General features: G+C 42.8%; 1 protein-coding gene across 6 annotated transcripts in view; it reads left to right on the top strand.

Annotated features, from left to right (window-relative positions):
- AAK1 (AP2 associated kinase 1) overlaps positions 1-27268 on the top strand; it is a gene marked incomplete at both ends in the record, with an annotated part of 196073 nt that overhangs the window by 134054 nt on the left and 34751 nt on the right. For 2 of the 6 annotated variants that reach the window (XM_080711264.1, XM_080711263.1), the window contains 10 exons: positions 379-500; positions 1841-1922; positions 2415-2547; positions 4141-4244; positions 6137-6216; positions 10256-10414; positions 10858-11176; positions 18144-18410; positions 24782-25011; positions 26551-26708. In XM_080711264.1, coding sequence (XP_080567390.1) covers positions 379-500; positions 1841-1922; positions 2415-2547; positions 4141-4244; positions 6137-6216; positions 10256-10414; positions 10858-11176; positions 18144-18410; positions 24782-25011; positions 26551-26708 — 1654 coding nt within the window. Of the gene's footprint in view, positions 1-378; positions 501-1840; positions 1923-2414; positions 2548-4140; positions 4245-6136; positions 6217-10255; positions 10415-10850; positions 11177-18143; positions 18411-24778; positions 25012-26550; positions 26709-27268 lie in introns of all 6 variants that reach the window. The other 4 variants (XM_080711260.1, XM_080711262.1, XM_080711261.1 and 1 more) reach the window with 4 other exon arrangements.

Here is a 27268-nt window from a genome sequence, read left to right as displayed (position 1 = left end):
AATTTTGAGTAGAATAGGAAGGTAGGGGATCACAGAGCATTCTAGATTAAAAGGAGAGCAAGAGCTCAAAAGTATTAGAACACTTTTTATAGAGATAAGAAATGTGGCTGAAAATCTGGAAAAATGGCATCTGGCTTCTTCCACTGTGGGGTTCCCTTTTTTTCTCCCTCCCTGCCCTCATTTTACTCTGTTACTGTGTATCTGTTTTTGTTCTACTTGGGATGACCCCAGTTGAGATGCTTGTTGGGGAATAACTTTCCTATGTACACAGTGAGATTGCCAGAAATAACACATTTGATTTATGTGTTGGTGGAACCACGTTTTCACATGCATTACTAAACACTATCTTGGAATGGGTGGTTGGGGAATGTTTTTCAGGTTGAAAATATCCTCTTGCATGACCGAGGCCACTATGTCCTCTGTGACTTTGGGAGTGCCACCAACAAATTCCAGAACCCACAAACTGAGGGAGTCAATGCAGTGGAAGATGAGATTAAGAAGTAAGATTTTTCTTTCTTTTTGGGATTTTATCCATTATCAAATGACTAATTTTACATCTGGCTTGTGAATGAGATGGCCTGAATGGGAAGAAAATGATGCTGGTCTATTATCCTTCATCTGAGAGCATCCTGTTCACAGTTGGGTTGTTTGATTTTAAATTAAGGATGAAAAGGGATTCACAGGCATCAATCAGTAGAGTTAAATGAAGGACCATTGTGACACTTTCAATGGTCTTATGGTCATTGTACACACATACTCCGATTTAGGATGCCATGCCCATAAAGAGCTGAGTCACATACCATAAAAGTACTGTGATTTTTCTAGTGCGATCACAACTATGACATTACCAGTCAGACAGATGTGCTTTTTACTGAACTCTAAATTGCTGCTTTCTTCCTGCTTATGAGAAGCTCACCCTCAGTCTAGAGGAATTAATGATGAGTGGGGCTAGTGAAGTCTTTTCAGACACTAAATCACTGATTTCCACAAGAAGCAGCTCTTTAGATTCCTAAGAGGCTCCAGTAAGAGCCTAGGCCGTTTTCTCCTCCTGACTACAGTGTTGAGGCTTTTACAGGCAACAGCATTCACTATTGCTATTAATAAATCAATGGTCTAGCATGCACACTTAGTTGTGACCCTTTCCCCGCTTTCGTGTATTGCCCCAGGCAACCATGCCTGGTCAAGGTAACTTCTGGTCCAAGGCCCTGATGGACACCTAAACCAGTCCCATCTGAGATCTAGCAACTGGAGCAGCACACATCATACGCTTGGTAATACCAAGACACTCTTGCTCCCAGAGTGTGCTTATATTACGCTTTTCTTTAACCAGAGATAAGAAGAACGTTGTTGCTTCAGCCTTGTTCCAGAAACAAAGATCTAGGCACTTGATCTCATCCACCCTACCAGCCGGTGCCCACTTTCTGCTATTCTCCAGAGTATCTTAGCCAACATTGTATTTCTTTTGAGCCACTTTTAAAGTGTTTCCTATTAAAAAAAAATAAACACAATATAGTATCAGGCAACAATGATTAATAGGAGAAGATTTTGTCATTTGAGGACCTAAGAGAAAAGTTGCTCTTAGTACTTACGTAGTGCATTTGTGTCTGCCCACCCCACTCCATGTTCTTAGATTAGAAGGTCTGCTGCCGGAGGGCCACCGTGTGATGATACCATTGTACCAAGGACAGCCCTTCACTTATCTGCACTAATATTTCATACTTCCTTCTGCAGATTGCTCCCAGGGAATTGGGTTCTATTCATGTAAAAAAAATTTCTGCTCCTCCTGGTTTATAATTTTAGCATTGATATATTTAACATAAAATGAATCTCTTGATTGTAGATACACAACGCTATCCTATCGAGCACCAGAAATGGTCAACTTGTACAGTGGCAAAATCATCACTACGAAGGCAGATATTTGGGTAGGTGTCAACTAACCTATCCACACCCCAGAGATCAGCAGCCATTGTCTGTCAACTCCCGTTTAATGTAGACAGTGCTGTAGCATCTCAGCACCTGTACCATATCATTCTCTACTTCTCCCTCGGGGCTGTTCTTGATGTAAGGAGACTAGCCACTGCTTCTTGGAACCTGACAAAGAAAATTAACTTCATAGCTCTGTGAAAATTATTCAGGTGGTTTTTCACTTATATGTTACTAGTTCTTATGAGTAAAACAGGTGAAATACTTGTCTTTACTGGAGCAGAATTTAGTAATAATGGTAGAAGTAATGTAACTTAGCTGCTAAATAGTCATGTTGGGTTCTAAATTCAAGTTTTGACTAGATTAATAATATATAGCTTTTATATTTGCTAGTAACCATGGATGGTGCCGTATCTCTCATAGATCCACTTGGAATCATGGTTAATAATCCACCAGTGTAGCAATATGTTTTCTTTCTTTCTCTTTTTTAGGCTCTTGGATGTTTGTTATATAAATTATGCTACTTTACTTTGCCATTTGGGGAGAGCCAGGTAGCAATTTGTGATGGAAACTTCACAATTCCTGATAACTCTCGATATTCTCAAGATATGCACTGCCTTATTAGTAAGTATTTCAAGTTTCTAGTTTCATATTCTTACCTCTAATCAATGGGAATGAATTAGAGGATAAAGGTATTAGATTCTAGGAATAGTGGATTCGATGCAAAGATAAAGAAATCAGTTGATAGGAACTGGGAATGCAAAGGTAATGTAACACTATCTAGCTAGAGAGGTGTGTCTTTTGCTAAAAGTCCAAATCCTGTTTCACACCTGAGCCAGCCACCCAAGCAGAAACCCTAACTGTGCTTTGAGCAATACAGTACTGCCGTGTTCTGTTGCAATCTGTGTGAAAGCCGCGGTACCAGAGGAGTCCAGCTGACTCACATCAAGTGATAAGAAATTCATCTTTGCAGAATTGGAAGTGTCTCAAGTGAAAATGATTGCAGTGCACTGGCTGGGATGAATACATGATTAAGACTATGTAACTCCACAGAACCAGGTTTTTCCTCTCATTTAGGTTAATCACTGGATTTTTATAATAAGCAGCAAAACTCAGTGCTTTGTTTAAAATAGTCTTAAGATTCCCTAGTTTCTTGTATCATCACAGAAAGCATATGTACTAACATCCATTAACCAAGATGGTAGGATAAGTAATCTTTGCACAAGTCCCCAAACTAAAGTGCTACAGAAACAGAGATGTTTACCATCTTTCTACGTGGGTACAGGCATTTTCTAAGTTTTAACCATTAAGGATCATAAATCCAGAGCTACCTAGTCTTGGTTCCATGTGAGATACACACACACACACACACACACACACACACACACACACACACAAATACACAGTCAATATGAGGTGGAGCATCTGACTGTGTGGAGGGCCTACTTGTTCCTCATCTAATTCCTAAAACCCTGTATATGTTAAGTATAATCATGCTATTATGCACCTGAGGAAACTGGAGGTAAGGAAGCAACCATAACTTCCTAACTTCCTTCCTTCCTTCCTGGATTAAACCCAAGGGAATTCTACCTCTGAGCCACATCCCCCTATATTTTATTTTATTTTTTTATTTGGAAACAGGGTCTTGGTAAGGGCTTCACTAAGTTACTGAAGCTGGCTTCAAAACTATGATCGTCCTGTCTCAGCCTCCCAAATCCTGGGATTACAGACATACGCACCATCATGCCTGGCTGGTTTGTCTCTTATTCCTGCGGAGTTTCACTCACTGTATTGTTTTTGTGGGTTTTGTTGTTGTTGTTAACTTACATTCTTTGGAACTTCATCTGTGGGAAGTTTTTGAGAACTAGGTTTAAAGTATATTTATTCTTCTACAAAGAGGACCAGAAGGACTGGTGTCACTTTTTTTTTATTTTGACCTTGTCATTATCCATAGAAACAGTGAACAATGGCCATAAGTCTGTGCATATATGCTCTTATGATGTTATAATTCAAATAACTTATTTTCCTATATATATATATTAAGTATTTTAGGAAAGTTAGAGCTCCCCTTTCCAGGAAAAGGGCTAATTGTATTGTCTAACTTTTATGAGAGGCAAAAATTAAAAACCACAAAATTCTGATAGTAGAAATGTTATGCTTTCTGGCTAATATAATAGCTGTTACAATATTAAGTAAGTTGACATGTGTTTGTTTTAGGGTATATGTTGGAACCAGACCCTGACAAGAGGCCAGATATCTACCAGGTTTCCTACTTCTCATTTAAACTTCTCAAGAAAGAATGCCCAGTTCCAAATGTACAGGTATGTGAATGGTGCTTGTTAAGGGAAGCAAACATCAAATTGTCATTTTGGGTTCCTGGAGTGTTAATCAGCTCCTTAAATGAATATAGATGTCCCTTATTTTATTTGCTAGGGGGCATTCAAGCAAAGCTAACTCTGAAGCAATTGCCGTACAGGGAATCTAGTTTCACATTTAATTTAATTATAAAACTGAGGCAATTACACTGAACAATAATACACCCTAGGGAGAGTCGCACATTTGGGTGAAGAGGGGCCAGCCTCATGTCGTGTCGACTTGCCCAGCTCAGGGAGAGCTACGTGCTTGTTGCATTTACATATATCTCGATGGACATGCTGCCTTCCTGCAGCCAGGCCTGGACCTCCCCCAGGCCTGTTACAGCACCAGCCCCTCCTCCTCTCTGTTTGCCTTCCTAGGGCACAGCGCCTTGATTTTGCTTCTGCCATTGGCCATCTATAATTCACATCAGGCCATGAGAATATTTTTCACGCCGAGTATTCCTAATCTCTGTGCTCAAAACTTTCAGAGTAAAATTCTTTGCTAACACTCTTGTTACAGTCTTTGACTTATTTTTATGACATATTATAACCCAATTCTCTTGAATATTTTACTAATGGATGCTGTAATGAACAAATTCAAATCTGAAATGTTCTCACTGGTTTCTTCAATAATGAACTTTTGATGCCAGTATTAGAGACCAAGGATCCTGATAGATGACACTCCTCTTCCCCTGTCATGTTTAGCTCCAGCGGTGGGGTTCATTCAGCTGACCCTCCGAACATTGGCGTTAGGACTAATAAGGTTGAGTCAGAAGACACAGCTTGACCAGTCAGGCTCCTTAACATTAGCTACACGTGGCAGAGATGGAAATGCCTGATTCCTGAGAGGCAGGCTTATCCAGAAACAAAGAAGAGCAAGTGAGCCACTTTGTTCTGACAGTCTTATCATTTAAATCCACTGTTCTTTCTTGGGAGAGGAATGCCTAAAGGATGCAGAAATTAGAAGTGTTCTAACAGAAATTCTTCCTTTTTGGAAACATGAGGAAATGAGAGAGGACCCTCCTTAAAAGCCAGTGTTACCACTTCTATTCTGTTTGTCAGGTTTCCAAGATTGAAACAAGGGACACAGTTCAGTGACTCCATGTGACCATGATTTCCTTTGCATACTCCTTTCCGTGATACTCCTTTTCCCATTCATCACATAAATTATGTGAAATATACTTGGAAGGATTCAGACTGGTAGCAAGTTTTTAAAAAGCAAATGTCACCAGTCTCCCATCATTTGAGTCTCACTCAGGACTGGTAAGCATTTGCTATGTGGTTCAGGACAGCTAGCTGGCCTCCCTCAAGAAACAATATTGGATGGTGCAGATTCCAAGGTAGAAGAGCTCTGCTAGAAGTTTATGGATTGAGTAGCGCCTCCCATGTTTGGACACCATACTGCCTCAGCATCCAAATACACCAGGCTCTGTGCTTTTCTCCCAGCATTCTACTGGAAGGCTGGGTGTACCCTGGTTGGCACCCAGTCAGCTCTGACATCTTTAAGGAATAGCTGGGAGCTTGAACAACACAGTCTCTTTCCCATCCCTTCCATAACATCACTTCTCAGCCCTGCAGTGGGAGGAGAAGGGAACTGAGATAAAGCCCCAGTGAGCCTCATGTGGTATAAAAGGGGGACAGATTTTGAGAGTGTGTTGCGTGAGAGCTGCTCTTGCCTCTCCTTGCTGCTCCACTGCAACTGGATTTGATATGCACTTGCTTAACTTCCCTTCCCTCTCACAGGGAGATCAGTGGCAGTTGCATGGAAAGACCCCCCCAGATAGAGTGTATTTTCAGCAGTCCCTGTAGGCCAGTTGTTTTGTATGATGTCTTTTTTCCCCTCTCCACTTCTTTAGAACTCTCCCATCCCTGCTAAGCTTCCTGAACCAGTGAAAGCCAGTGAAGCAGCTGCAAAAAAGACCCAGCCAAAGGCCAGGTAAGAAATGCTTCCAAGAGCACCCATCCTTCTGGAGGTGCCGCAGCAGAGGAGGCCGCCTCGTGCTCCTTGATTCTGTGTTGCTGTGGTCAGAGGCTGCACAGTTAGGGAAATGAAGTTCCATCTCCCCTAGGCAGAAATGGTTTTTCAGGAATGCCAAAAGAATATAATATTATGGTCTACATTTGAAATCAAGAACCCTGTGGTTTCCTTTGCATGGGAATATGCACAGGGGCCTTCTGAGGTAAGGCAAGGACAGACTTTAAGTGTTACTAGTCCAAGAATGTCCTAACACGTGGCCTGGCCCGGGGTTGGCTATGTTCACCATCATTATCCTCCACCTTCTTTTCCTTCTTCCTTTGGCTCCAGGCACATTAGGAAAGTGCATCTCAGTGCCCTGAGCCCATGAACAGCAGAAGACTCTCTGGGTCCTAGCTAATCACATTCTGTGCCACCTATGGTCTTCCAAGAACCTGCAGGCCAGGGAAATACCCAAATGAGCGAAAATAGGGAGGGAGCCAGGAAAGGCTGGGGGAACCAACAGAAAGTGTAAGTCTCACCCGGAGAGAGGAAGGAGAGGGATGAGCACTAGTGACCCAGACTAGTGCCATACAATTTAAGGAGGGCTCACCAAAGCTGTTGGAGGTCCTCACACCAAAGTCAGCAGAGGCATCGCTTTCCAGAGCCCCTGCAGCTGGAATATGAGGGCTGGGAACACGTACAGGAAGCATGGCCTCACGGCAAACCCTGGAACACAGCAGCTGGGCACTGGGCTCTTACGCCTCTGCAGGCGAAGGTATGGCAGTCACAGTCCCCTGGATATCACACCTGCCAAATGGTAAATCCGAGGGGTGGCCAGAGAGCTGCTTATGCCCCTCCTTTTTTCTGTTATCTTCCTATGGCAAGGAAATATTAGCAGTAAACAGTGTCAGCAAAGGACCCTACATGGGAATATGTGCATTTTAACAAAATAGTACAGTAATTTTTGTGGGGTGGGGGTAATTGGGGATTGAGCCCAGGGATATTCTACGTCTGAGCTGTATCCCCAGCCCTCTTTTTTTTTTTTTTTTAAACAGGATCTCTGTTTTTTTAAACAGAGATCCTGTTTTTTAAATAGGATCTAAGTTGCTGAGGGTCTTGCTAAATTGCTGAGGCTGACTTGGGAGGTTTTAGCCTCCCAAGTACTGGAATTACAGGCATGCATCACTATGCCTGGCTGTAACTTTTGTGTTTTAAAAAATTCTTGAATATTTATAGAATGTTTTTGTACATGGAGTCATTCCAGATGTGGCTCTAAAGTAATGAGACTTTAATTTTTAACGAACTTAGCAAACTTGCTTATCAAGCAAACCTTGATCTTTGTAGTCTGTTGACTTTTTTATAGTAATTCTGCCATGCTCAACTCTGGGAATTATTTGGGGAGAGCTGATTTAATTAGCTTGGTCTTTGGGGTTTATGGCCATATTGTACAAAGCCTAGACATGGTATGGGTAAAGTCTAAGCAAGGTCCCTTTCTCAGTTCCCACCAAGCACACATTGATACTCATACAAGCTGACATTTGGGGCACTTTACAATTTATAAAACCATTTCACAGTTGTCATGCATATGCATGTTTCCCAGTTTTACACATTAAGACGTATGGCTGAAAGAGATTACGTAACGTGCCTATTCACTCAGTGGGGAGCTAGAGCTCAAATATTGTCTCTCTGACTCCTAAAACCATGTTTCTAAGGTGTTTTTCTTGGGAGAAGACAAATGATACCTGATTTCTCCAGAAATATATTCACTTCCCTTACCTTGTTTTCTCCTATTCTCCAACATCTGTTCCATTTTCTTCTCCTCCCTCCTTGTAGCAGGCTGCAGCCTCCCCAAATGTGATAGCTTTAGTGTTACCAATTCTCTGCCTAGCACAAGAGCATCTCTCTAATAGGATAGCTGCGAGAAGTTTCTGGGTGCAGGAGGGACACACCGTGGAGTTACATCGTGGTAAAGGACAGGGGCCAGTTCTTTTGCCTCCTGTTTTATGTTTCATGGACACTGTCAGACATGTTTTGGAAATATTCATGAAGCTTGTTTATTTTTGTCTTAACCTCACTTACCCCCCTGAAGGACAGTTTTCAAAGGACATTCAACTCTGATCTGAGTTAGGTAGTAGTCAGATGCCTAGACTACTATAAATGAATGGAAATTAGTAACTGGCCTTCAGTACCATCTCAAGAAACAAGAGGACCAGTGGACCGTACAGCACTTCTCCCTGTGTTTGTTTGGTTTAGATTTGGCATTACAGAAAATCTAAAATGGCTGTAGATTATAGAAAATAGATGTTTGTTTGTTTGTTTGTTTGTTTGTTTGTTTTTGCGGGTTTGAGGATGGAACCCAGGGGCATTCGACCTCCAAGCTACACCCCCTTGCCCTATTCCTTATTATTTATTTTGAAACCGGGTCTCGCTGAGTTGCAAAGGGCCTCACTAAGTAGCTGAGGCTGTCCACAAACCTCAATCCTCCGGTCTCAGCCTCCCAAATGCTGCGATTACAAGCGTGCGCCACCATGCCTGGCTAGAAAATAGATGTTTAGCTGGGTGTGGTGGCACACGCTTGTAATCCCCCTGCTTGGGAGGCAGAGACAGGAGGATCAAGCAGGTTCGAAGCCAGCTGTGCTGGCTTAAGAGACCCTGTTTCCAAATTTAAAAAGCCTAAAATAGGTCTGGGAGTGTAGCCCGGAGGTAGAAGGGCTTCCAAGAACCCCAGTACCACCACCACCAAAAAAAAAAAGAAAAAAAGAAAAGAAAGGAAATATTTAAGCTGGGTGTGGTGGCAAATACCTGTAATCCCAGCACTTGGGAGGCTGAGACAGGAGGATCACAGGTTCCAGGACAACCTCAGCAACTTAGCTTTTATTAGCAACCATGTTTCCAATAAAAAAAATTAAAAAGGGCCGGGGTGTAGCTCAGAGCTGGAATGCACCTGGGTTAAATTTTTAGCACCCCCCTCAAAATAGGAAAGAAAATAGATGTTTATTTTTCTCACAAGAAAGCAATCTGGAGTCAGGAAGACCAGGTCTGTTATGGCAGTTCTGCTCCGTGGAGCCTTCAGGGACCAGACTTCTTTATGTCTATCATTCTGCCATCCCTGCAGGCATAGACATGACCTCATGAGCCGGAATGGGAGCCTCCCTGTTCAAAGCAACAGGGTCAAGGAGTGGCCAAAGAAGACAAGGGACAAAACATACACCAGTTATTTCTTGAGGTTTCTAGAAACTACCACATAACAGTCCTTTTACATTCCATGTAATGTCAGAACTTACTTAGACATATGGCCACACTTGGTTGCAAAAGATGCTAGAATATGTGATTTTTTTTTTCTCCAGCTAACCCTGTGGACAGCTAAAAAGTTTATTGCTATGGAAAAAAGAGGGCATGTATTTGAGGAAGTGGTATTCCTGTTATACTCCTGAATTTCAAATCCATTATCTTGGATTATTACACCTTAAAGTTGCCATGTTAGATTTGCTTGTTTGTATATTTCTCACTGTAAAGAGAGCATTTTGACAGCTAGTCCTAAGTTTGAATTTCCTCTATATCTGAAAACCTTGCCTCAATTCCCTCTTCATATCATTGCCCAAAATGTATTCTGGAAAATCCTAAGAGGTATTGAGTAAAAGGACCCCAAGATGGAATAAGCTTTAGAAACATTGCATTCCTAAAGCGTTCTCTTTGAGATTTGCCCACCATACACATTCACACGTGCAAAGTTCTGCTGCAAAGAAACTGTTCAATGTATTTGACCACTGTGTTAAAGTAATTTTTGCCCACCATGCATTTTCTGAAGATATTTAACAGCACCGAACAATCTTCTGGACCATCCTTTGGGAATTGCTGGCCGAGCAGATCTGGAAGACTTGGATGAGTGTTGGGAGGAAAGCATATGTACTCTGCCTACCCCTCTCCCACTTCCCACTTCCCTCTTCCCTCACACATTCACATGAATCTTTTTTTTTTCTTCTTCTTCTTCTTCTTCTTCTTCTTCTTCTTTTTCTAGACTGACAGATCCCATTCCCACCACAGAAACTTCAATTGCACCTCGCCAGAGGCCTAAAGCTGGGCAGACTCAGCCAAACCCAGGAATCCTTCCCATCCAGCCAGCCCTTACCCCTAGGAAGAGGGCCACGGTTCAACCCCCACCTCAGGCTGCAGGTCAGTAACCAGATTGGTTTGAACTCAGCACACCTCTTTGTTATATGGAAAGCCTGGTTTTGCTTTAGGAATAGAATCCAGAGGCACTTAAAAAACGATGAACTGGGCTGGGCATGGTGGCAGCTGTAATCCTAGGCATCTTGGGAGGCTGAGGCAGGAAGATCACAGGTTTGAGGATAACTTCAGCAAGTAGCATGACTCTCAAAAACCTAGTGAGACTCTGTTTCAAAATAAAAATAGGACATCATTTGAAGCATGGAGTTTATCAAGAAGGTACAAAGACATTCCAGGTGGAACAGAGGCTGAGTAAAGACAGAGAAAGAAAAGCTCATGGATCCTGAGATAATCCGTCTACTTATCTCTACTATTTTGGCAAGTCAATAAGCTGTTTTTGTCTGGAAGAATTCTGAGCCCTTACATGGAGCTTATTCTAATTGCAGGACCCAGCAGTCAACCTGGACTTTTGGCCAGTGTTCCCCAACCAAAAGCCCAACCCCCAGCCAGCCAGCTTCTGCCACAATCTCAGCCCAAGCAGCCGCAGGCTCCGCCCACCCCACAGCAGCCGCCTTCCACCCAGGCCACGCCCCAGCACCAGCAGCAGCTCTTCCTCAAGCAGCAGCAACAGCAACCCCCGCCCCAGCAGCAGCAGCCACAGCAGCAGCAGCCCCAGCAGCCGCAGCCGCAGCCGCAGCAGCAGCAACCACCACAGCAGCCAGCAGGCACATTTTACCAGCAGCAGCCGCAGCAGCAGGCCCAGACTCAGCAGGTAAGGTGATCCCAGTGTGGCCCTGGCTTTGCATAGCTGAGTCATGACGTAAAAAGCCCACTAGATACAGGTGTCTTCCTTGGGTGGCACGGGAAGATGGAGCCATTAACCATTACACCACTGTTTCTCATTGAGGCAGCCAGTGAAGCACTGAGAAGCAGATTGATAACTCGTACCCCTTTCACTGTTCTCAGACTGTGGGATTCATCACCTGCTTGAGGAGCCTCAGTGAGGGAGCTATTTCTAAGGATATACTGGAGGGAAATTACAGTAATTTTTTTATTTTCATCAAATATCCACTAATACCAGGCATGATGGCGCACACCTGTAATCCCAGCTACTCATGAGGCTAAGGCAGAAGGGCCTCAAGTTTGAGGATACCCTAAGCAACTTAATGAGACACTGTTTCTAAATAAGGCCTTAAAAAGTAAGGACTGGGGCTGGGTGTGGTGGCACATGCTTGTAATCCCAGCATTTGGGAGACTGAGACAGGGGGATCACAGTTCACAGCCAGCCTCAACTACTTAGTGAGGCCCTTTGCAACTCAGTGAGACCCTGTTTCAAAATGAAGTATAAAAAATAGGGCTGGGGGTGTAGCTCAGAGGTAGATTACCCCTGGATTCCATTCCCAGTATCAAAAAAAGTAAGGACTGGGGAGAGCTGGGCATGGGGATGCACACTTGTAATCCCAGCATTTAGGAGGCTGAGATAGGAGGATCGTGGTTCACGGACAGCCTCAGCTACTACTTAGTGAAGCCCTTTGCAACTCCATGAGACCCTGTTTCAAAATAAAGAATAAAAAAAAATTGGGCTGGGGGTGTATCTTGGAGGTAGAATTCCCCTGGGTTCTATCCCCAGTAACACACACACACACACACACACACACACACACACACACACACACAAAGTAAGGACTGGGGATAAAGCTCAGTGGTAGAGCACTTGCCTAGAACACGCAGGGCTTGGATTGAATCCCTAGTACCATAGAATAAAACCACAATATCCAGTAATGGATGTTTATCCATTTCGTATGTGTTATAGTTTAAGTTGGCTTATTTAAATTAGGATCCAGCCAGGTGTGGTGGTGCACACCTGTAATCCCAGTACTTGGAAGGCTGAGACAGAAGGATGGCAGATTCTAGGACAATATCAGCAATGTAGCTGAGACTCTCAGTGATTTAGTGAGACCCTGTTTCAAAATAAAAAGGGCTGGGGGTGTAATTGAGAGGTAGAACATCCCTGGGTTCAATCCCCAGAATAAATAAATAGATAAATACATACATACATACATACATACATACATACATACCCAAGCTGGGCGTAGTGGTACACACCTGTAATCCCAGTATTTGGCAGGCTGAGACAGTAGGATTGCAGGTTCCAGGCCAGCCACAGCAATTTAGCAAGAGCCTGTTTCAAAATAAAAAATGAAATAGGGCTGGGAGTGTGGCATAGAGGTAGAACACACACACATACACACACACACACACACACACACACAATTAAACTAAAATTAAGGTTCCAAACAAGGTCTGCATATTGTATTTAGTTGATAAATATTATTTTCCATTTATCTTTCTTTGTACTTTAGTATGAGCATATTTATTTTATTTTATTTTGGTACTAGAGTTTGAACCCAGGGGCATTCTACCTCTGAGCTATTTCCCAAACCCTTTCTTGTGTTTTATTTTGAAATAGGACCACACTAAGTTGATAAGGATCTCACTAAATTGCCGAGACTTTGGCTTTGAACCTGCAATCTTCCTCTCTCAGCCTTCCAAGTACTAGAATTATAGGCATCCATCAATGCACCCAGCTGAACACCTTCATTTTATAATGATTGGTATATCTTTTAAGTCCCTTTTTTCCATAAGTTCCCCCTTCTTTCTTTTGATCCTCTTTGGTTTTTTGTGGGGGTTTTTTTTTGGCTTTTTTTAAAAGAAATTTTATCATTCGCTCTGTGAAATGTTCAACAGTCATTGTACCGTGTCAATTGGTCTGTCCTGTCCTTCGCGTGGCGTGGTAATTTACTGAGGCCTCTCGCATCCCATCAGGGCCTCCCAGGGCTGGCTGGCCTCTCTTTTATTGATATCAAGACCAGTTGGTATGTTTAGAGATTGTGTCTCACCTTTTTTTAATGTTCTTTGTTACCCTATTGCTGATTATTTTCTAGGTCTTAACACTAGGAGTAGAAAATTATATTTTTGATATCGAGACCAATCAGTATGTCTCACCCACTTTTTTTTTTTTTAATGTTCTCTGTTGGCTTAGCAGCCATTGCTGGTCATTTCCTAAGTCTTAACTCACTAGGACTGGAAAATTATATTCTAGCATTTTTTCTTCATTTAGGCTCTGGAATTTTTCTATGGAGAACTTTTTTCAGCTTTTTGTGTGTGTATGTGGTACTGGGGGTGGGACCCAGGGGCTTTCTACCTCTGGGCTGTACTCCCACACCTATTTTATATTTTTTCATTTGGAAACAGGGTCTCACTAAGTAGCTGAGGCTGGCTTCGAACCTTTGTGATCCTCCTGTCTCAGCCTCCCAAGCGCGGGGATTACAAGCGTGCGCCACCACGCCCGGCTATTTTCAACTTTTGAATTACACTGATATATCGTTTACTCAGAAAAGGCAAGAAACATGCCTGATTCTTTCCCTTTGTTCGCCAGTTTTTAGAATAATGAATGAATGTGTGCTGTTTCACCAAAGGTGACAGTGAGCTTTTTATGTTGTATCATGAATTCATGGATTTTTAACATATTTCATATCTTTTAATACATTACAGGTTTTTTTTAAGTTTATATATTTGACGCTCAAATCATCCTAAGTTTGATTAGTGGAAATACTTGCAAATTGGCTTCTGAGTCCTATGGACTCCCAGCACTATTTTATTTTATTTTTGGTACTGGGGATTGAATTTAAGGGAATTCCACCTCTGAGCTATACTCCCAGCCCTTTTTTTTTTTTTTTTTTTTTTTAAATTTGGAAACAGGGTCTTGCTAAATTGCTGAGAGCTTCACTTAAGTGGCTGAGGCTGGCTTCAAACCCATGATCCCGTCTCTCCAGTAATTTTTTTTTTTTTTTTTTTTTTTTTTTTTTTGGTACTGGGGTTCCTGGAAGCCCTTCTACCTCCGGGCTACACTTCCAGACCTATTTTTTTTATTTGGAAACAGGGTCTCTTAAGCCAGCACGGCTGGCTTCGAACCTGTGTGATCCTCCTCCGCCTCCTAAGCGCGGGGATTACAAGCGTGCGCCACCATGCCCAGCTCTCCAGTAATTTTTGATGATTCCCTTGCCGTCTGGTTTAACAGGTTGTTCCAGGATCATTCTACCCTTGACCTGCAATCATCTTTTTCTCTAAGGAACTGTTTGTTTTTCATGGGAATGATACATAGAAACTTCTATAGATCAGTTTGGTGCTAATAGCTTGGTGGTCATTTCTAGGTCTGAAATTTTCAATGGACAGTTAGAAATGTATTTTATTAGAAAATTTAGAAAATACACATTGTGAATTCATATGTATATATGCGCCGGGCGTGGTGGTGCACGCTTGTAATCCCTGCGCTTGGGAGGCGGAGACAGGAGGATTGCACAGGTTCGAAGCCAGCCGCACTGGTTTAAGAGACTCTGTTTGCAAATAAAAAAAAAAAAAAAATAGGTTTGGGAGTGTAGCCCGGAAATAGAAGGGTTTCCAGGAACCCCAGTACCACCAAAAATAAATAAATAATACACACACACACACACACACACACACACACACACACATATATATATATATATATATATATATATATATATATATATTTAATATATATTGTGTTTGTGTTACTGGGGATTGAAATCAGGGGCATTCTATTTCTCAGCTTCACACCTAACCTTTATGTTTGTTTTTTTGTTTTTTCTAAAAAAGGGTCTCACTAAGTTGTAGAGGGCCTAAGTTGCCGAGGCTGGCCACAAACCTTAATCCTCCTTTCTCAGCCTCCCAAATACTGAGATTACAAGTGTGAGCCACTACTTGGACTTGATGGCTCACACTTATAATCTCAGCATTCAGGAGGCCTAGACAGGAAGATCAAGATTTGCAGACAGCCTTGGCTACTTAGTGAGGCCCTTTGCAACTCAGTGAGACCCTGTTTTAAAATAAAGAATAAAAAATTGGGCTGGGGGTGTGGCTTGGCGGTAGAATGCCCATGGGTTCCATTCACCCAGTACCACACACACACACACACACACACACACACACACACACACACACACACACACAGTGTGAGCCACCACACCCAGCTCAGTCAAATTTACATATATATATATAATTTTTTTTTTGAGATACAGGGATGGAACCCAGGGGCATTCTACCATCTGAGCTACATTCCAGCCCTATTTTTTATTCTTTATTTTGAAACAGGGTCTCACTGAGTTGCTAAGAGATTCACTAAGTAGCTGAGGCTGTCCTTGAACCTCGATCCTCCTGTCTCAGCCTCCTACCATGCGCCACCACAACCAGCTTAGATTTTTATTTAGAGTATTTTAATTTAACTGGATTTTGTTGTGTTTTTCTCGTGTGAAATTCTTGGTTCTCAATAGAATTAACATAGATACTTAATTGGTTTATAGTTTTAGAATAATAATACCAATATAATTACTGGAAACAGTTTAAGATTTCTTTGCTCTTTTTACCCTAAGAATGTTTAGCACATTGTTTTGGGGAGTTTAGCTCTTTGCTGTGTTTTCATTTTGTTTTTTAGCTATTGCTTTATTTATTTTAATTTTTGTTTTATGTAAACCATTTATATAGTTTCAGAATTAAACCTACAAAATTCTATCCCCTCTAACACATACATTGAGATATCTCTCACTTTTTTTTTTTTTTTTTTTTTTTTTTTTTGGTGGCACTAGGGATGGAACCCAGGGGCCTTCTACCTCTGGGCTACCCTCCCAGACTTATTTTATATTTTATTTGGAAATAGGGTCTCATTAAGTTGCTGAGAGCTTAAGTAGCTGAGGCTGGCTTTGAACCTGCTCAACCCTCCTGTCTCAGCCTCCCAAGTACTGGGATTACAAGCGTGCGCCACCATTCCTGGCTTTCTCACTCTCTTTACAACTTGAAAGTGTCCACTTGATATCCTTCAGAATATTCCCTAGTGTATCCAGTCTTCTGTTGATAATTAAGTTGAGTCATTTGGGTTGTTATATAATAGCATTTTACTGTTATACATAGGAAATTTTTCTTTTTTGGTGGTACTGAAGATTGAGCTCAATGGTGTTCTATTTCTTTTTCTTCTTTCTTTCTTTCTTTCTTTCTTTCTTTCTTTCTTTCCTTCCTTCCTTCCTTCCTTCCTTCCTTCCTTCCTTTCTTTTTTTTTCAGTACTGGGAGAATACTATTTGCCTATTGGCAAAGTTTAAGAATTAACAAAAGCCGGGCGTGGTGGCGCACGCTTGTAATCCCAGTGCTTGGGAGGCTGAGACAGGAGGATTGAGCAGGTTCGAAGCCAGCCTCAGCTACTTAGTGAGGCTCTCAGCAACTTAGTGAGACCCTGTTTCCAAATAAAATATAAATAGGTCTGGGAGTATAGCCCAGAGGTAGAAAGCCTCGGGTTCCACCCCCAGTACCACCAAATTTAAAAAGCAGCTGTCAAAATATAGTTGCTGCAAGGCATGATGGTGCATGACTGTAATCCCAGTACTTGGAAAGCTGAGACAAGAGGATCACAGGTTCAAAGCCAACTTCAGCAACTTAGTGAGACCCTATTTAAGAATTTATTATTTATTTATTTATTTATTTATTTTTGGTGGTACTGGGGTTCCTGGAAGCCCTTCTACCTCCGGGCTACACTCCCAGAACTATTTTTTTTTTTTTTTATTTGGAAACAGGGTCTCCTAAGCCAGCGCGCGCGGCTGGCTTCGAACCTGTGCGATCCTCCTGTCTCTGCCTCCCAAGCGCGGGGATTACAAGAGTGCGCCACCACACCTGGCCCTATTTAAGAATTTAAAAAGATAAAAATGGGGCTGAGATGGGAATATTGCAGGTTCAGGGCTAGACTGGACAAGGTAGAGAGACCCATCTTAAAAGAAAAAAGAGGTGTCATAGACTATATTGAATATTTTAAATTTGTAAAGATGATAAAGTTTCATAAATATAGAACTACTGGGAAATAATTTTCAGAAAGGCTAGACATAAATCTGAATAGCTGGGTTAACCTCTAGGTTATTCTTTTCAATGTCATCATTAATATCGACTAATTAGATACTTTTATTTTTTTTTGCAATACTGGAGGTGGAACCCAGGGGCATTCTACCTCTGAATGACACCCCAACCCTATTTTTTATTCTTTATTTTGAAACAGGGTCTCACTGAGTTGCAAAGGGCATAAGTAGCTGAGGCTGGCTGCGAACTGCAATTCTCCTGTCTCAGTCTCTCAAATGCTTGGATTATAATTGTGTGCCACCATGCCCAGCTTCCCAGCCCTATGTTTTATTCTTTATTTTGAAACAGGGCCTCACTGAGCTGCAAAGGGCCTCACTGAGTAGCTAAGGCTGTTCGTGAACCGCGATCCTCCTGTCTCAGCCTCCCAAATGCCAGGATTACAAGGTGCGCCACCGCACCCTACTTCGAAGCCCTTTACATCCTTATGGCTTCTGGCATCGGGAGATCATTTACCTGCTTCTATAACATTGCAGCTCATGGAGTCACATGGTGTGCAGCAGTCAGGTGGCTTCCCTTTGCTCTGCCTAGAACCGCCCCCCTCCAGAAGGCTCGTCTGGAGCAGTGGACGGCCTGGCAGTGGGAGGACCGTGTGTTTATTTTAATGCTCTAGGTTCCCATCATGAGTTGTCTGGCTTGGTTCCAAAGTCTTGCACCTGCCCTTGCCTTGGCTTTAGCACTGGTCCTTGTTGTAACTCAGACATGTGAATATGGTTCTGTGACACATTCTTCTCCACAGATCATTTCTTACCTCTCTCCTGCTCAGTTTCAGGCAGTACATCCAGCGACCCAGCAACCAGCCGTTGCCCAGTTCCCTGGGGTGTCCCAGGGAGGCTCTCAACCACAGCTGATACAGAACTTCTATCAGCAGCAGCAGCAGCAACAGCAGCAGCAGGCGGCCACCACCCTGCATCAGCAGCAGCTGATCACTCAGCAGGCGGCCCTGCAGCAGAAGACCGCAGGGGCAGCAGCACAGCAGCCCCAGGCACAGCCGGCCGCGGCCCCCCAGCTGGCACCCGCCCAGGAGCCAGCGGTAAGGACAGCTGGCTCAGGGTACCCCACCAGAAGAGGAGTGATGGTCTAGGGAGAAGCAGGAAAGAGGTAGCGGCAGCTGTGAAAGGAGCCTCTGGATTAGGGCAAGATTGCCTTCCCACCTTGGTGGTTAAAATTTCCATCTTTTTCTTGATATGTCTAAGGACAGTATGAGGCATTCTATAGAAGGCGGAGATTTTTTAAAAAAATCCCTCTAAGCCAGGCATGGTGGTACACGCCTGTAATCCCAGTATTTGGGAAGCTGAGACAGGAGGCTGTTCAAGGACAGCCTTGGCAATTTAGTGAGACCCTGTTTTAAAATTAAATAAAATCTAAGCTGGGTGTGGTGGCACACGCTTATAATCTCCAGGCTTGGGAGGCGGAGACAGGAGGGTAGCGCAGGTTCGAAGCCAGCCTCACTGGCTTAAGAGACCCTGTTTCCAAATAAAAATGTGAAGAAAAAAAAAAAATAGGTGTCTGGAAGTATAGCCCGGAGGTAGAAGGTAGAAGGGTTTCCAGGAACTCCAGTCCACCAAAAATGAATAAATAATAAATAAATAAATAATAAAATTAAAATAAGGCTGGGGGTATAGCTCAGAGGTAGAATACCCCTGAGTTCAATTCCCAGTGCTACTGGGGGAGGGGGCATGATTCTAATCTAATGATGAAGAATTACTTTGAAATTAGGCTGGCAGAAAAAGCTCTTCATTATCTCAGTTGGTGCCCCAATCGAACAATCAAGAACCCAGGATCAGAGCTAATCTTTTGCCCTTCTTTAAGGTAGTTTGATCCACCATGCCCTTCCTAGCCCAAGGTGTCTATAAGGGCTCCCACCTTTACTCTGTGTCCGGACAGTGTTGTGTTTTATTCTTTGTCTTAAATGATATTGTCGGCCACATTGTTTGAGTATGCTGTGTAGCTCCCTTCAAAGGGCTGCTCGTAAATCTCCCCCTGACTCCCTGGCTCCAAAGTATCTGAGCATCCATTTGTTGGAGTCATCTGGTCAATTGAGAAACCAAGCATGTCCACTTTTAGATATTGGCTGAATGTAGCATCAGACTCTTCTGTTGACCTCGATGGGCATTTTTGATACCTAGCTGATAGAGTGCCACAGCTGCTTTCTTATTCCTGGGGAAGTCTGACTACTAGATTAAAGAAGGAAAAGTAAGAAACCGTCTTTCTGAGGATTGATTTCCAATAGAGTCTTGTCACCCATTTTAAACCAGAAAACATTTATCCCTTTGAAAGTAAGCAGTGCTGTAAATAGATTGTCTTCTGTAGGTCTCAGCTAAGTTTAGTGCCTTTACACTTTCTTTTCTGAAACAATTCAGTCTTCCTGCAGGCTTGTAGCAGATGACTACTTTCTGTATTTTTAACAAGAAATAGAATTCTTGTTAATGGAAAATTTGGGGGTTTTTTGGTGGTACTGGGGTTCCTGGAAGCCCTTCTACCTCCGGGCTACACTCCCAGACCTATTTCATACTTTTTTATTTTTGGAAACAGGGTCTCTTAAGCCAGCCATCGAACCTGCACGATCCTCCTGTCTCCGCCTCCCAAGCACAGGGATTACAAGCGTGTGCCACCACGCCCAGCTTTGTGTGTGTGTGTGTGTGTGTGTGTGTGTTGCTGCTCTGGGGATGGAACCCTGAGGCATTGTATCTCCGAGCTACACCCCCAGCCCAGCCCTATTTTTTAGTCTTTTTATTTTTTTTATTTTTTTAATTTTAATTTAATTAAATTTTTTTCGATGGTACTGAGGTTCCTGGAAACTCTTCTACCTCTGGGCTACACTCCCAGACCTATTTTTATATTTTTATTTGGAAACAGGGTCTCTTAAGCCAGTGAGGCTGGCTTCAAACCTGCGAAGGTTATCCTGTGTTCGCCTCCGAAGTTCAAGGATTACAAGGGTGCACCACCACCACGCCCAGCCTAGTCTTTTTATTTATTTATTTTTTTTTTATTTATTTTTTATTTTTTTTTATTTTTTATTTTTTGGTGGTACTGGGGTTCCTGGAAGCCCTTCTACCTCGGGGCTACACTCCCAGACCTATTTTTACATTTTCATCTATTTTTACATTTTCATTTTGGAAACAGGGTCTCCTAAGCCAGCACGCAGCTGGCTTCGAACCTGCGCGATCCTCCTGTCTCTGCCTCCCAAGCGCGGGGATTACAAGCGTGCGCCACCACGCCCGGCTAGTCTTTTTATTTTTGAAACGAGGTCTCACTGAGTAAGGGCCTAAGTAGCTGAGGCTGTCTGTGAACCATGATCCTTCTGTCTCTGCCTCCCGAATGCTGAAATTACAAGCATGCTTCACCATGCCCAGCTAGAAAAAGGTTTTAAGAAATTATTACATAATGTAATCAGAGGATCTTAATTCTTTCAGTGCCCTGATGTTATGGAATTGAAATTTGAGGCACAGATTAGAAAACAGTCGCTCGAGACATCTAGAATGACAGTCTAGAGAATCTCAATCGGTATTTTAGGATAATAACAAACACTCATCCAAGGTGAATAGATGATCAGGTACTACAGACTCTACTTCCTATAGGTCTTGAGAATTAATTATAAACCTCTTTGTTCCCTGGGTGAAAAACACTTTACGCCCTGTGCTTTGGAATAATTGGTTTAGGGGATCCAGGAGGTGGGAGCAGACTGTGTGTCAACCAGGAGCCCTAGAGCTGCCCAGGTTTAAACCATCCCTGTCAGCCTTACTGACTAATGGCACACTTTTCCAGAGAAGCTAGTGAATGAATGTAAAGAACACCCTGCAGCCATCTCGAAGCAATAATGGGCAAAGGGAAAATGGCCATATGCCTTAGATGTTCACTGCAGTCCTATTAATAATAGCTCCAAGAATGGGAGCAGCCTAAGCTGTTTCAGAACCCAACTGTGCAGCCATTAAAAACCATGCAGTAGCATGACAGTGTATGAAATACTGTTAAAAGAGTTGTGGAATTGAGCCAGGTGCCGTAACACACACACACACACACACACACACACACACACACACACACACAATCCCATTACTAGGGAGGCTAAGACAAGAGGATTGCAAGGTCCAGGCCAGCCTCAGGAATTTAGCAAGACCCTCAGCAACTTAGACCCTATTTCAAAGTAAAAACTAAAATAGGGGGTTTGGAAGTGTAGCTCAAAAATTGTCCTTAAATTCAATCCCCAGGACCAAAAAGAAGGGGGGGAAAGTGTGAAATTGGAAAAGCCGCGTACTTAGTGATTTACCTTTAAGGCACCACAAAGGTAATAGAGTTGTATTATTGAGTGGTGGATTGCAACATTCTTTCCTGTAGTCCTGCATTTCTCAATGTGGTTATCTTCCCCTTATAACTACATAGTTAGTGTTACGAAAAGTCTTCAGCAAGACAGACATCAGAGGGTCCTTTTTTCCCTCTGTAGTCTGTCCCTTCTAATCTTGTCTTTGGATGAGGAGGCATTATGGTGTAGAAAAGAGTCCTGTGGCAGTCAGGAGGCGTGGGTTCTGCTTCCAGTTTTCCATGTGACTTTGAACGAGCACTTAGCTTCCATGGGCCATGGTCTCCTTGCCTCTAAATTGAGGATGTTGGAATCTGTTCCCTAAGGTCCTTTCAGCTCACTCTCTTTGGTTTTAAAAGGACATAAAACTGCCTGCCTGACGGTATTGTGAGGCATAGCTAAACAGGTTGGAGCTGCTTTGTTTTGCAGATTGGACGTCCCTTATCTGAAGTGCTTGGGAACAAAAGTGTTTCAGATTTTAGAATATTTGCTTATATGTAATAAGATATCCAGGTCTATACATAAAATTCATCTTTATTTTACATGTACCTATACACATAGCCTGAAGGTAATTCTACACTGTATTTTTCATGCACCTGTGTTTTAACTAAGACCTGTCACATAAAGTCAGATGTGGAATTTTCCACATGTGGCATCCTGACAGTGTTCAAGAAATGTTTCAATTTTCAGGTTTTCAGGTTAGGAATGTTTGACCCATAGTAGAGCGCTGGTATAGGATAAGGTGTTCTCCCAATAGGCCATCTGTTCTTCAGTGTCCCGTATTTGGAGAATAGGAAAGAGGAGGGAAAAATGTTCAAGTAGTGTAGAGTCTTCATCATAAAGAGCTAATAATGAAATGCCCTTTTAAGAGTAATGAATGTCTCATGAAATAAGCCAGTCCAGTTCTGTCCTCAAACCCCTCTGGTCCTGTGAATGCTGGCATGGTGTTCAGCTGGCCGTATGAGTACAACTCTGGGACCCAAGGGAAGTTGCGATGCTGGAGCTCTGGTCTTACAGAGCAGCCTGCTTCTCCCTCGGTGGGGTACCTCTGTTACCCTTCCCATCTTTACCACTGATGCTAGATCATTCTGCCTGTTGGTGAAGTGCTTGGTATACTGACGCTGTTCCCAGTCTGCCTCAATAAATGTTCCAAGCCCTGAGCATATGTGAGGACAGTCGCGTCCCACGCTGTAAGTATCCTGGCCAGGTAGCTGAAGGCACTGGTCTTCCTGAACTCACAAGCCTGCCTTCAGAGACACAGAAGAGGGAGCTGAGCTGCACCATGGAGCAGCACCTTAAGCCAAGAGGTCTGCCTGGAGGGAAGGGATAGTTAAATCCCTGTGGCATTGAATATCCCAACCCATTTTATCTCCAGACTTACAGAATTAAAGAAAGGGATTAAAAAGCTTTCTTAGCATTTTTGTTAATTTTCCTTGAGGTAGATGGTTTATTGTTCTGTGGTGACAGTTTGGTCTTCTCAAAATGTCCATATCTCAAGAGTCCTTGTGTTATTAGCTCAGTCATCTTCAAGAAGTTATTGGGGTTTCCCCCCTTCCTTTATAATTTGTGTTTTCTGTTGGTTCTTCTGTGCTGTTTCTAAAGTGAAGATTGGAACAAGCAAATCCCACTAAACCAATGCTGTACATTTTCTGAGGGGTTGCCACAGAAATAGGTCTTGTAAACTTATCCCATCAAAACACAGAAATGAAGAACCTTAATCACAAAACAGAAGCACTACCAACCTCAGCAAAGCTGAAAGGGAAGGGTAGGAGACGAAGAAGGTTGAGGTTGATTAGTGGAGGAGCTACATCCGAATATGTGTAAAATTATGAATGTAGCATGGTCAACCTGGACACTCATTGTTGGGAGAGGACAGGGGAAGTGGGGGGGGTGGGAGAGGGCACCAAACACAGTCTGAATGTATGACATTTTCAATATGATCCACATAAAAATAAAATGAAATAAAAAAGAAGTACTACCATGTTTCAGTCACCGTATGATTTTGTCTGACTCGCTCATGACTGGTAGGTAGCTTGCCTGTAGCAGAGAGTGAGGGCCTTCTGAGTAAATCATTTAGCTTAACTGCATCTTAGCTGGAAGTGTGTCCTTTTTGGCTTCTGTGGCAGAAGGTAGGTTCTACTGCCTGCTCTTTGGAAGCATTCTGAAGGAATTGCTGTGTGACCTCAGACTGAGGTCCTTTAAGATACGTTCATGCCAGTTGTGGTGCTGCACACTTGTTAATACCAGTACTTGGGAGGCTGAGACAGGAAGATCACAGGTTCAAGGACAGTCCTAGCAAGTAGTGAGATTCTCATCAACCTAGCAAGACCCTGTTTAAAAATAAAAATAGGGCTCAGAAGCAGAATGCCCCTGGGTTCAATCCAATCCTCAGTAACACACACACACACACACACACACACACACACACACACACACACACGATACATTCTAAGCCGGGTATGGTGATACATGCTTGTGATCCCAGTGCTTGGGAGGTTGAGAAAGGAGGTTTCAAGGAAAGCCTCAGCAACTTAGCAAGGCCCTACACAACTTAGTGAGACCCTGTTTCAAAATAAAAAATTACCAGCCTCAGCTACTTAGTGAGGCCCTTTGCAACTGAAACCCTGTTTCAAAATAAAATATAAAAAATAGGGCTGGGGGTGTAGCTCAGAGATAGAATGCCCCTGGTACTGAAAAAAAAAAAAAGGCTGGAGGGGTAGCTCAGAGGTAATCACTCTAATTACTCTGTGTTCAATTCCCAACACTCCCCCCCACAAATACACACACACACACACACACATTTATATATATTTATATTTTTATATTTATATTACATATGGTCAAGGAAAGCCTTAGCAAGTAGTGAGACTCTCATCAACCAACACATTCTTGCTGAAGAAGGTTGTATTTATTTATATTTAAGTGCCAGGCAAATACCACGTTGGCATCAGTCTCAAACTTGCAGCTCAGATGATCAAAGTTTGTTGTTCTCTTTTGGGGTGTTACTAATACTCTTGTTAACATTTGAGTCCCATGCTAGCTCCCTGGAGGCATTTTTTATAATTATTATTATTATTGAAACACTTTCTGTCTCTTCCTAGCAGCTTCAAGCCCCAGTAAGACAACAGCCAAAGGTTCAGACAACCCCACCTCCTACCGTCCAGGGGCAGAAAGTTGGATCTCTCACTCCTCCATCATCCCCCAAAACCCAGCGTGCTGGACACAGACGGATTCTCAGCGACGTAACCCACAGCGCAGTCTTTGGGGTCCCTGCCAGCAAGTCAACCCAGCTGCTCCAGGCAGCTGCAGCTGAGGCCAGTCTCAATAAGTCCAAGTATGTGGTGTTTCCCTTTGTTCTTCTTGCCTTATGGGCAAGATCTGCCCTGAGCTGTTATCAAGTGATTCTTTGTATACCTAGGTGGACACATATGCGTGTGTGTGTGTGTGTGTGTGTGTGTGTGTGTGTGTGTATCTATGTGTATGGTGGTACATGTCTGCTTAATAAGAAACTGTAAATTTGTTTATAATACATGTACTATACTGATCATAAGACATAATTTCTGAGTTGCTCCACTGTTTCCATCCCCTCATTCATTTCATGCTCTACAAAGCAGGGAATTTTTCTTTCTTTTTTCTTTTTCTTTCTTTCTTTTTGTGGTACTGGGGATTGAACCCAGGGGCATTTACCTCTGAGCTACACCTCAGCTCCATTTTTTTTATTCCTCATTTTGAAACAGGGCTTTACTAAGTTGCAGAGGGCCTCCCTAAATAGCTGAGGCCGGCTGCGAATCTGTGATCCTCTTGTCTCAGCCTCCCAGGTACTGGGATTACAAGTGTGCACCGCCATTCATGGCTTACAGAGTGTTTTCTAAGTTCTCCAGTTGACCACTTCTCTCCAAGTGGACAGTCTTTCAGTGGCTCCACGGTCTGTAGACCTGCCTGGACTCCTTAGTTCCAACATTAAGGCCTGACATGCACACAGGCAGACTCGCCACTCTCCACCTTCCCAAGCCCTCGACTCTCTCCACACCCTCTCCTGATACTGCCGCTCTTCTCACTCCCTGGAAAATGTTCTTTTCCTCCTCAAGATTCATAACAAAGGCTTGCCCTTCCTTTGCCACTTCCACTGATATGCTATATAATTCTGTCTGGGCCTTTTTGGGGGCATATATCACATTATTCTATCATTAATTATTTGTGTGTCTGGCTCATCTGCCTGCGAGTTCTCCAAGACAAGGACTGTGTCTTCATGAACCTTTGTAAACCAGTGTCTGGCTCTGTGCCTAACGTAAATGGGATTTGGATGCGTAATTGTTGACTAAGTACAACTTTCTTGGAAATATGCACTCTAAAGTGAAAAATATTCAAGGCAAGACTTTAGAAGAGAACAAGATAATAATACCTAGACATAAAATGGTGGAAACTAGCTGACTGTCTTTATTTCTCTTCAGTTGTGATGGTGGCCCTTAATGCTTTGCCTGCCAGATCCTGGAAGGTGAGAGGCAGCCTACAAAGGCCTCAGTCCCAGACCCTCCGGGAATCAGTTGTGGTAGATGTTATGGTGTCTCTGTAGGACGCACTAGCCTTAGGTTGCTTTTGAATCCTGAACTGAAAGTCTTTGCAGACAAGACTGAAAAGCTAAGCAAGAGATGAGAGAAGTAGTGAGACCGAGAATCACAAAGGATGGAACTTTCATTTCAGACGAGAATATTCGTGGAAATGGTTTCATTGGTGTGGAAAGGCTCTTTTAGGAAAATAATGTGTTGCCTCTGAAAAGAATTTGACCCCCAAACGAAGAGAAAATAGTTTCAAGCCTTTTTGTTTTGTTCAGCTGTTAAATGTCTTTTGTTTTGTGGGGTGGGAATCTACCCAGGTCTGCAACGACTACTCCTTCGGGTTCTCCTCGGACCTCCCAACAAAATGTCTACAATCCTTCAGAAGGTTCTACGTGGAATCCCTTTGATGATGACAATTTCTCCAAACTCACAGCCGAGGAACTGCTAAACAAGGACTTTGCCAAACTGGGGGAAGGTGAGGAAGTCATGTCTTTTTTTTAATATTTATTGGTGCATTATATTCATACATCATATTGGGGTAAAAAACTTGTGTGTACAGACATGCACACATCACTGATTTAACCCCAATTCCCACCCTATTCCCTCCCCAGCCCTCCCTCCCTTGCTCAGGTTAGTGGTTGACTTCAATACGTTTAAGAACATTGTGTGTTTTAGAGATTTTCCTCTTCCCCGCTCCTTTCTCCTCCTTTAGGTTGTCTTGTTTGCTCCTCTATAGGATTTCCTCTTTCAAGAGTTCCTCCTATGGCCCATTTCTCCCTAACTCTCACATATTAGGGAAAGCATCTGATTTCTTATTTTTTGTGACTGACTAATCTCACTTAGCATAATGTCCTCCAGTTCCATCCATTTCCCTGAAAATGATGTAATTGAGTGGTTTTTTTTTTTTTGATAGCTGAGTAAAATTCCATTGTGTACATATTCCACAGTTTTGTAATCCATTCATCTGTTGATGGACATCTTGGCTGGTTCCATAGTTTGGCTATGGTGAATTGTGCAGCTATGAACATAGTTATA

This window comes from Muscardinus avellanarius (assembly GCF_963383645.1).
Source record: "Muscardinus avellanarius genome assembly, chromosome: 15".
NCBI lineage: Eukaryota > Metazoa > Chordata > Mammalia > Rodentia > Gliridae > Muscardinus > Muscardinus avellanarius.
This window is presented reverse-complemented; position numbering and strand designations above follow the sequence as displayed.